Below are 12,268 nucleotides of genomic sequence, written 5' to 3'. Positions count from 1 at the left end.
GAACGCACCCCACGTGGGGGATTGAGCCAATCACATGAACGCGTTCACACAGCGCGTGCATGTGGTGCGGGCGCGGGCGCGTTCACGGTCATTGTCACTCAGTTGAGACCTCAACATGGCTTCTGGCAACGACAGGGGAGCGGTAAGTATAACTTAACGTGTTTAGCTAGTTATAGCCCTGTTATGAGATGTTGTTTAATTGTTAATGTTAACCGGTTTATTTGTGCAACTATCAACATAAGCTAGCGAGCTACGCTAGCGTGTCTGCATGCTAATAGGGTCAGGCTAACGTTAGTATCTTTCCATAAAGTTGAAATTCAGACAAAATTTGTCAGAATAATATTATTCACTGTCAGTAACGTAAACATGTGTCACTTAATAAACAATACATAATGCTTTATCTATGTACCAAAAACTTTGGAGGACTGATTAATCTTTTCTTAAGCACCAAATGTAAATTTGTATGTGGATTTCTGCTTTAGCAACATTCTTCACCTAAACATTCATGCCAATTAAGCTATTTGAAATAAAGTTTGGGACAAGTTCAGCACCTGCATGGAACACCCCCCCCAAAATAAAATTAGTTTTTGAGTTCAGATTCCCAACCCTACCAGACAGAGGGCAATAAGAATAGTTAGATGAGGGACTATGGTCTCTCTTTATACTTTACTAGCAAATGTAGAAATACTAAGTTAAATGGATCACCTGCTCATAGCCTGTCTCACCCTACCATCGCTAACCGGCAGAGGAGCACTGCCTCCAGCCCTGACTGCTGCTGTACTCTCTCTCGGTGCGTTTGGAGCCGAGGACAGCTCCCGGGCCAATAACTGCACAAAAGCCCGAGCTGCTACCTCGGCTTGGGGTGACAGACCCTGTCAAACAGTCACTTAATTCACAAGAATTTCAACTTTATGGAAAGATACTAACGTTAGCCTGACCCTATTAGCATGCAGACACGCTAGCGTAGCTCGCTAGCTTATGTTGATAGTTGCACAAATAAACCGGTTAACATTAACAATTAAACTACATCTCATAACAGGGCTATAACTAGCTAAACACGTTAAGTTATACTTACCGCTCCCCTGTCGTTGCCAGAAGCCATGTTGAGGTCTCAACTGAGTGACAATGACCGTGAACGCGCCAGCGCCACGCACCACATGCACGCGCTGTGTGAACGCTGCTCATGTGATTGGCTCAATCCCCCACGTGGGGTGCGTTCTCGTGATTGGCTAAAACAAGGGAGATATCTGATTGGTTCCAGATCATTCCTTGTTTAAAAAAGGCATTTGTGTGTCGAGCCAAGTCAGGGAGTCTCAAAATTCACACACAAATGCAGTGAAGTTCACAGACCGCAAAAAGTTTGTAAATCAAGATATATTTAGCGTGCATCAGAAATACATTTCTGAATCTTGTCCTGTGCATTTCTTAATCTTGTGTGCATTTGTAAATTTTGTTTGCATTTCTGAATTGTGTGTGTATTTATGAATTTTGTGTGCATTTATGATTTTTTTATGCATTTGTGAATCTTCTGTGCTTTTTAAATTTTGTGCGTGCATTTGTGAATTTTGTGCGCATTTGTGTATCCTGTGTGTGCATGTATGAATCCTGTGTGTGCATATGTGAATGTAGTGTGTGCATTTATCTTTATTGAGACTCTTTTAGCTCCATACAACACACACACTCAGATGCCCATACATATTGTATGCCTATGTTCACAAACACAAAGAGATGCTTTCACATGCACGCCCCCACTCTTAGACTTAAGAAAGTTGCTCACTGGTCCAGGTTCCTTCTGCATGTACCAGAAGATGATGGGTTTCAGGCATACAGGCCCTTTGGCAATTGCTGAGATTAAAATGCCATCTTCGTCAATGTCACCCGTAAAAACATGGTTCAACCTTTGACTAACCATTCCTGAAGTGGCCTGCCAGCGTGTAGCTTCAGGCCCCAGAAGACTCCTGCAGCTCTGCAGACATCATCACTTTTAGCCCATATGTTTTTAGCTCTGCTCGCTAGAATACCATCACACGATGACCTCCCCAGCCACTGGAGCACTTGCCCAAGAAAAGCCCAGTACTCTTGTGTGGTCCTTCCACAGATTGAACATCGATATACAGTATTCACTGTCTATTCATTTGGACTTGCGTAAAATACAACAAAGGGGGATTCACAATGCATTTATGAATGGAATTAATGCTGTAACAGGACCTGCACAGTATTAATGTTTAACACACTGTATCACCAATTCCCCCCCAAAACTCAATGCAAAAATTGCAACACAAAAAGCCTGGGTCTGTACCTTAGGTGGCTTTCACTGTAACATTTTTGGTGTTAGATAATGAGCCATTCTAGTTTGACTCTAAGATGTATTTGACACATGTTAAATGAAGGTCAGTTGAAATCGGCCCCCAGATTTAAACCGCATTTAATTGTGTGGCTCCACAAACTCATTGGTTGCAAATGCCTTTTGAAATCCTTCCCGAAGACATTTAACAGTAATTACCTTTAAATGCACTTGTCAAGATCTGATTTATTTTAATTGTTTAGCCTGGGAATGTGTTACTTCTGGTGGACAATCATGCATAACAATAAGATACTAATGATGAACTCGGCACTTATAACGACACCATTGCCATCATTACATTCATTTCAGAAACCTGTATCTCTCCGTAGAGCATCACACGTTGCTTGTCTCTGAAAACAGACCTGTTAATTCATTAAAAGCTCACATTTAATCCTCTTATAATGCAGTTGTTGGTTCTGTAGTTCAACAAATTGTACAATTAGGCAAGATAAATGGTGTCACATGTGAATATTTACAACAGTGTTCACATGGCATCAATAAGCAATTAAGTCTTAATTACATCTGTTGAGCGAGCAAGTGAATTTTGCATTTGCATGTAACAAATTTGTTTTTTATATCAGATATTTCAGGGCTAGTTGCTGTCAGTAACACATCACCTAGTTTCAGAATCTACTTCAATTAGGATCATTTTTGGGTGAATATTAATATCATTATAGTTTTGCATTATCTGTTGGGAAAAAAGTGAACACAATAAAACCACACTGAGATACAAATGAAGGTAGATCTTAACCAGTGTTCTCAGGACAAGGTATCCGGGCACATTATTATTAGGGCAAGATGTCCTAATTAAATATATTCATAATTATTAATTTTATTAATAGCTCTATTACAATATTTGGTTAACACTTTATGTTCATTTTCTCTTTAAGTATTTAAGGGCTTCATTAATGACAAATAAGACAATTGCAAATGCTTTATAAATCATTTATATTCAGTTAAAGCAACATTCATAAAAAGGGCAACTTTCATCCAATACTTATTTAGCTAGTTAGCTGTTTATACTTACATGTTATAAATGCTTAATTCATTCTCTTATTCACTATCATTGTTATAAACTAAATACTTATATTAATCAAAAATATAATATGCCCTTATTCATGATTAGTCAAAATGTAGCAAAATAGACTATTTTAGAGAGATTAAAAGGAGGCTTTTTTGTAATTTTATTTCAGTCCCCTTTGTGTTCCTATTAATTATTGTAATGTTTCAACTTGTAACTTGTGTTGTAACTTTCCTTGTTGCGTTGATGTCAAAAGAATGGCGCTTCTCAGAATGCTGTCCCAACTTACTGAGTCCTAGTTACCTAAAGTCCTCTGCAAAAACACTTTTTAGGTATTCATGCTCATTCACAGCAGATATCATATAATAAAGCCTGATGACCATTAAACTATACTGAACTGTATATACAGGTTTCTAAAGTTGGCAACTCCTTAATAAATGCTTCACATGGGTCTAATTTACATTAAGGTACATTTTTAAGGTTGCTAATGTTGAATACATGTTATTAAGCCTTTATAACATGAGGTTAATGGCTCACTATTTGGAAGCTATTACATGAACATCCCCTTTATATGCATGTTGTGATAAATGGATAGCAATCATTTATAATACATGTGTAAATTAAATATTAGCCATAAATGAACCCCTTTATAATTCATTAGTGAACATTAATGTAAATTGCGACCAATATTTGTGTATGTTGTATTTTTATATTTAAGATGTTTCATGAATTGTTTTGTGATTCATAATTGTTGCGCTGTTTAAATGTTGCAGAATATGATGTGACAACTTACCCCATATTGTCACTAAAGGTCAGTGTGTGTTAAATGAATTGTATCTTTTACCCTGGTCAATAGAATTTAAAATGTCAATAGCTTTTTTAGCCAAGACTTTAAGGTGTGTGTCAATTTACTTTCAAAAGTAAACTAAGAAACCTACCCCGACTTGCTTTTTATATCCTTGAGTTATGGTCTTATATGGTGGCACTATGCTTGTGATTTATAAACAACATTAATGCCAAGAAATATTCACAGGTGTAAAAAGTGTGACAACAACCCCTGGCCCTCCCCTACATGCAGTGCAGTTTGTAAGCATATATTCTGGTCTCTAAAAATGGCACAATGTTTGTGTTTTATGAACAGCATCAGCTCCCATGTTCAGCAGCAACACTGTCCGTCTCATCGCCACTGTGGGTAAAGACATCTCCCTGGAGTGCCGACCGCGTGCGTCACCCAAACCCAGGATCTCATGGAGGAAAAACGAGCGGAGAGTCCCACCCAGCCGAAGGTGATTTTCACTCCTTGACCTTACATGTTATGCCTGAAAGTGAGATCATTATCAGTATTCTGGATGGTGCAGTGGCAGCCCATTCCTAAGGGTCCATGTTTTTAATTGATTCCAATTAAATATGCTCATAAACATGCATACATTTACATGAATCTGTGTGCACGGGGGCCTTAATCAATGTTCTTGTCCAATGATTACCGGTCTCATGCTGGGTTCAGCATTGCTGTGTTGCTATGTGATGACAGGTTTGTTTGCACTCTCAGAGCTATCAGCATGTTTGCTCTGCAAGGTTGTGTTGAGATTTACACCCTGTTCATTTCTTATATGTGTGGCAAAAATTCTAGCGTAGCTGTGAGGTTGATTGGATGTCCTAGGTGGTTGCTAGGGCATTGTAAGGTGGTTGCTATGTGGTTTAAGTAGTTGCTAGGAAGTTATTTACTGACCCAAGTCAAATTTCTAATAATAATCAAATAAACAATTTATCCTCCATATAATTTAGGCCATTAGACTGAAGGCTGATTACAATTTCAAAGCAATACAGCAACTGCATTAATGACCCCCTGAAACCCTGTGGTATTTAGAGTTAGAGCTATTCATTCAACAAACTCTCATAACAATATGTCCTTATTGTGACTTTTTGCCTGCACCACCAAAACATCACCTTTGGTACATATTTTAAATGTCCATGCCCAGTTTAAATGATGGTATTTGTAGTAAAACCATTAGAAACACAAAATTATGATTTTCTTACCATTGATTTTATTTTCCCATATTATTACTTTTCATGTTACTACTGTGTGTTTACCATGATTATCATGGTTAAAGGGAAGTTCTCCCAAAAATGAAAATGAAATTATTTTCTCACGCCCATGATATCCCATGTGTGTATGACTTTCTTTCTTCACCAGAAGACATTTGAAGAAAAATAGAAAAATATCTTAGCTCTGTAGGTCCTTAAAATGCAAGTAAATGGCGATTTCTCTTTCGAAGCTACAAAAATGACAGACACTCAACATAAACGTCATCGATACGATTCCAGCTGTTAAATTAATGTCATCTAAAGCAATACGATCGCTTCTGGTGCTAAAAAAGATAAATATATAAGTACTTTTTTAAACTCTAAATCATGCTTCCACTCTGCAGCAGTAAGCGCGTGTGACATAATTGCATTGGTATTGGAAACGCAAGAACTGATGCATATGCATCACAGCCAAAAGAGCAGCGCTGTTTACAAGTGAGAAGGAGGAACGCTGTACAGAAGTTTCGTTGGATTTGGTATAGATCTGTAATTATCTGTTCTTTACTCAATGGTGTGATTGTGTGCCTATCCTGGATGTCTCAGCTGAGTGGAGAACGTGAGAATACCTCTTTATCATGGCAACGGTAATACGTCGTACGAGAGACTGCTTGGAATCCATCCTTACATTTACATTTTTATCTTTTTCGCACCAAAAGCAATCGTATCGATTTAGAAGACATTAATTTAACCTTTGGAGTCTTTGGATGACGTTTATGTCTGATGACTGTCTGTGATTTTTGGAGCTTCAAAGAAGAAATCTCCATTCACATGCACACTTTAAAAATGTGGCTACTGTAGTAAAACCATGGTAAATGTATTGCAAGGGAATGCAAAATGATTGTGATGGAATGTAAACTATTGTGAGGGCATGCAAAACTAATTGCGAGGGCACGCAAAACTATTTCCGAAAAAATTCCCACCCTGTCCCCTAGAGGGCTCCTTTAGTTTTTAACTCATGTTGGAGGTGGAAAAATATCTATACAGTATAGTGAAATGTAACAAAATTGTTGATAAGTCGTTAGGTTTAGGGGTGGGGCTGGGTTAGTTGACCTAAAATATGGAAATTATAGTATAATAAGGCTAACTCACTAATATGTGACCTGTTCCATCATTTTGAGTTGCACTGACCAAGAATCACATTTTAAGTTCTATCTCATGGGTCGGCAACCTTTTTGACATGGGGTGCCATTTTTTATTTTCCTGGCCAATGGCTGTTTCATTTTTGAATGGCATTTTTGAGCTTTGGAAAGTCGCTATACATAAACAAATTATAATTATTTTTATTAATCATATCGATCTACTGATATACAAATCATGGCTAGTACTAAACTTGATCAATTGCTTTTTGATATCATTTGCTTCAAGTTTGGTGAACTCTCAACTCTCCGTATGACGAGAGGACACAGCTACCTAACACATTCGGTAACTTTGCTGTGGTAAATGTAGGCTACCGTTAGGTGTTGATATAATCTGTCTTTCTAAGTGATTGTATTGCTTTAGATGACATTAATTTAACAGCTGGAATCGTATCGATGACGTTTATGTTGAGTGTCTGTCATTTTTAGAGCTTAAAAAGAGAAATCTCCATTTACTTGCATTTTAAGGACCTACAGAGCTAAGATATTTTTCAATTTTTCTTCAAATGTTTTCTGGTGAAGAAAGAAAGTCATACACACCTTGGATATCATGAGGGTGAGAAAATAATTTCATTTTCATTTTTGGGAGATCTTCCCTTTAACCATGATTATCATGGTAAACACACAGTAGTAACATGAAAACACAGTAATAATATGGGAAAATAAAATCAATGGTAAGAAAATCTAATGGTTTTACTACAAATACCATTATTTAAACTGGGCATGGACATTTAAAATATGTACCAAAGGTGACGTTTTGGTGGTGCGGGCAAAAAGTTGCAATAAGGACATATTGTTATGAGAAATTGTTGAATGAATAGCTCTAACTCTAAATACCACAGGGTTTCAGGGGTCATTAATCCGTCTTTCCATGCTTGAAACATTGAGATGAGTGACTGAGCATGCCTGGCCCCCAATCGGAGCTAATCAGCTGAGAAGGGGTATAAATGCAGCCGGATGCAGCAGTTCGGGTGAGAGAGAGCTACACGCAGCTGCCGTGTGTGTGTTTATGTTTCTGTCTTTTTATTCTCATTAAAATATTACTTTGAATGTTCAGCTGGTTCCTGCCTCCTCCTTGCCCATTTTAAACACACTGATTACATCAGAGATGAGCATTTCAGCCAATTGCATTGTGTTTCGACATACCATCTGATGATCATTCATGCACTGTATTTTCTTGCTATAATTTGTAGTAATGAGGAGGGCTGATTGAAGGAAAAATGCCAGTGGTGAATTCTCAGGGCCTAACATGCAAATAAATAAATATTTTCCATCCTTTCATTCTCAATCACCTTTTTGCCTATGTATTTCCAATCGCTTTCCACTCTTAATTAATCTACAAACAAACAGAGAAAAATGAAAAGTTTATAAAGTCAGAATTTATTTCTTGATGCTTACAAGCAAAGTGTGACAACTGATTCACAAATCAATGCCTGAAGCAGCGTGTGAGTTTGAGCTCCACCCCCCTCAGGCCTTCAGAATTTCCACAGAATCCCTCAACAGTGCAAATGAATGAGCAACTAAAGTCAGATTGATTGATTTGTTCTTGGTGGGTGTGATCATTAAATGGTAATCTTTTATGTAGAATTCAGCTGTTTGTGACATAACGTTTAAGCTATTATATAAAATGGTTGATGCAATACAGTATACGTTTGCTTATGAGCATGCAAGCCAATCATTTCTGTTGCTTTATGTCTTTGCTAAGCCAACCTTCACTTGCACTTCACATGATGTGCACTTGTTTGCTGAATTTCAATGTGCCGTTTATTGTTTTCATCACATTCATCCCGGAGATTGCCGTTTTGTCCTTTTTATACTTGTTGGTTTCAGTTAGGATTTAAAAGGAAAATGCATTCAAATGTAGACATTAGAGTAGACAGCAAGCTTAAACACGACTGCTCTAAAGTGAGTTTATATCTCTTTGTTTCATTTTAAATGAGCACAAGGAATATGAGTGCTAGCTGGTGCACAAATGGTGCACTTGATGGAGAAGATGTGTCAATCATCATGAGTGACAGATCTGAAATTATCTCCCCCGGTCCAGCGCTGTCTGCCATGAATGAAAGAGCTGCTGTTTATTAACTGAGATTCACAGCCAAATATATGCCTAGATGTGTTAGGAATGGCAAGGGCCATTAAACTAATCACAAGCCAGGTATTGATATTGGCAGTGGTCTAAAGCACATAACTGTTAATCATAAGGTTGCCGGTTCGATCCCCATAGCCACCACCATTGTGTCCTTGAGCAAGGCACTTAACTCCAGGTTGCTCTGAGGGGATTTTCCCTGGTATGAGGGCACTGTAAGTCGCTTTGGATAAAAGCATCTGCCAAATGCATAAAATGTAAAATGTAAAAAAAATTATAATGTCAAATGTTGTTTTATGGTGCCAATGAAATTTTGGTGTTGTTTGACTGGATGGGACCTCATTTTCATATAGGATATTAGGATGACCGGATGGTGTATGTTTAGAATGGAATATTAGCATACTTTTCTGAATACTGTGCAATGTGCAGTACTGTATACACTGAAACATTACTTCTATGTATTCGTATATTTAAATCTCACACTCAACCCCTCTTTACACTCTTCTCACTGTCATCATCCTGTGAATTCTCACCGCTGTGTGCAATTGGCACCAAACATGTGCTAATGTATTCTTGCAAAGACTATACTGAAACCCAAAACAGATTTGAAGCGTTTGTCTTCGAAGTGATTATTTCATCTTTGTTTTAACATTTGTTGTTAAATGTATTGTACTTACAAGTTCTATTAAAACTGTAATCAATATGCGTGTTAAAAGTCATGACTGACATTTGCTCTGCATAATTTTGCACAAAATCCTAACCTTGACATGGTCATTCTGATTTCTATAACCAGATCTTAAGCCATTTTAGTGTTTTTTATTAAGCATTTCAGTCATGCTCAGATAAAAAACAAGGTCACCAAGACCTAATTCTGTTTCTCTCCATTCAATCGTCATGAAACATTAATATACTGCCTCGGTTATTATGAAAAAGTGTGCCTGACGCTAGATGTTCTCAACTTTGGGCATAAGACAGGTCTTTCTGTTTTCTTCAGCGTCTGACACCATGTGCACAAAAAATAAATTATTATATAAATACTGAATATATAGTTATAAATCCTGAACATATATTTGTATATCAGAATATAGTCATAAATCTGAAAATATAGTCATTCATCTAAATATATAGTTGTAAATCTGAATTATATAATTGTAAATTTGATTAAGTAGTTTGAAATCAGAAAATATAGGTATGGATTTAAATGTATATTTGTAAAAACAAATTTATAGCTATAAATCCTGAATTTGTATTTGTAAGTCTGAATATACAGTATAGTTATGAATTCTTAATATATTGTTGGAAGTCTGAATATATAGTTATAAATACTGAATATATATTTGTAACCTGGAAATATAGTTAAAAATCCTTAATATATAGACATAAATATAAAGTTGTAAATCGGAATCTATATATATAAATCGTGAATATATAGTCAGAAATCTTGACTGTCATAGATCTAAACATATATGTGTAACCTGAATATACTGTATAGTTATAAATCCATAATATATAGTTATAAATATATAGTTATAAATATATAGTTGTGAATCTGAACATATAGTTATAAATCCTGAATTTATAGTGATAAATCTAAATATATTGTTATAGATCCTGAACAGACAATCATAGATCTGAATATATAGTTGTAAATAGAATCAATTGAATATACATACATATATACATATATATATATATGTATATATGTAACTCTGAATATATAGTAATAAATCTAAATATATTTGTATAAATCCTGAATATATAGTTATGAATACACATTTTTACAAGAAAACTAAAATAAGCTATTCTATACAAAGTTTGTACTGTAGCTTTATTCTGTTATGTGGGTGAGGCAAGGATTTTGGAAGCTTTAAAATGGGTTGCACATCAAAAAAATGTTGAGAACCCATGCCCTACACTCATACATAAACGGACACATAAACTTGCACATGCACACACCTTAACTTACAAGTACTACAGACCCCGAGTCCCCAATTCACCACATATTTATCACAGGCCATGCGAGGTCACAAGTGGACGCTGCAAAATTATTTACTGGCTTTTCTGCTGACAGTGGTGCTGCTGCAAAGCAGGCAATTTATTCTGAGAAATAACCACTGGGATTTGCGCTCTTTTTAAATTGTCCTGCGAAATGGCTTCGCCAGCTCCAGACCAGCCATAACGCACAACTGCACGTGGGCCTGGGATCGTACCGCAGAGCAACGCTAAAAATGTCCACACACAGCACAAAGCTGACTCTCACCTTGACACCCCGCCTCACTTGCTGCTGCTTATCAAGCCGTAGTTCCATTCTCTCAAATCAATAATTCTCAAGTAATGGTGTAACTAGCATTCATATACTTTTTGCCCTTCCAACGGTGACATACCCCTCAGTAAAATAAATAGTTTACTCAGAACAAAGTGTTCTTGAGGTCAGAGTCGTGGTTTATTTCACATTTGAAATGATGTTGTCTGCTGTGTGATAGATGTTTGTTTCTAGACAATGACTACTGATAGATGGTGGATTTGAACAGCACAACAATGTGCCGTTCTTTGGGTAACAAGGTGATGGATGGACTGTGAGCTTGCGTGATCTGATATGTTGTGCGGAAAATTTGTCAGAGCCAAGCAATTTATTGTATTTTCTTCTTTTGTGACATGGCAAGGGCATATATAGCTCTCTCTGCCACTTTGTCTATGACTGAAATGGCATTTTACTGTGTATATGTGTGAGAGAGAGACTGTGAATCTACAGTAAGTAATTAATCTGATTATTATTAATACTATTACACCACAAACAAATTTGGGTAACACTTTCTATGAAGCCCATATATATAATGCATTGTAAAGTCACCATAATGCACCACTAATGTCTCATAATACACATTATAATATGTTATAACTTCTCATAAATAATTGTAACAAAATTGATAATGCATTATACTTACAGTACATAATCATATAATGTATATTCAGTATAATCATTATAATACCAACAACATCCAATTATATCTGCAGAAGTTATAATATATTATATGTATTTGTAATATATATAATAGGTTTAAGTGACAAAATCAATGTCTTATAAACATCCCTAAGATTTGTTTAAGTATTTATAAGACATTACTCATGCTGAAAATAATATTCTGTATATTGCACATGCACAAAATAGAAAATAACACCAATTCAATATAAATTGAGATATTATGAAAAACACTTGTAAAGCTACAAGGTTAAAATATATCAGAAACTCTCTCTCGGAAAAAAAAATATAATTATGTTCATCACACATGCAGCTAATCTTCTTGCGTGTAAACACACCCACAGAAAAAACACTGATTCTATACGGACTCTATTCTATAAAAATCTTATATGGAGAATTATTTTATAAATATCTTCCATTGTATAAGTTTGACATGTAATATATTGTATGTTACAAGTTCATGACTGTTTATAATAAGATATTGATATTGTAACTTAAAGCAGGCAAAGATCACTTATAATAGGATCATGTCATAAAGTCTTTTGACTGTTTACACAATACAGCACTTATACGTTTATTAGCTTCTGCTGTTTAACATTGGATGTTGCTTGTGTTA

General features: G+C 36.0%; 1 protein-coding gene across 1 annotated transcript in view; it reads left to right on the top strand.

The window, feature by feature from the left end:
- cntn5 (contactin 5) overlaps nucleotides 1-12,268 on the top strand; it is a 411,731-nt gene that overhangs the window by 355,189 nt on the left and 44,274 nt on the right. Inside the window, exon 12 of the mRNA XM_052097793.1 lies at nucleotides 4,507-4,651. Within this exon, the coding sequence (XP_051953753.1) occupies nucleotides 4,507-4,651 (145 nt within the window). The remainder of the gene's footprint in view (nucleotides 1-4,506; nucleotides 4,652-12,268) is intronic.

Source organism: Xyrauchen texanus, chromosome 29 (assembly GCF_025860055.1).
Source record: "Xyrauchen texanus isolate HMW12.3.18 chromosome 29, RBS_HiC_50CHRs, whole genome shotgun sequence".
NCBI lineage: Eukaryota > Metazoa > Chordata > Actinopteri > Cypriniformes > Catostomidae > Xyrauchen > Xyrauchen texanus.
Note: the sequence above shows the minus strand (reverse complement) of the source record. Positions and strands in the feature narration are given on the sequence as shown.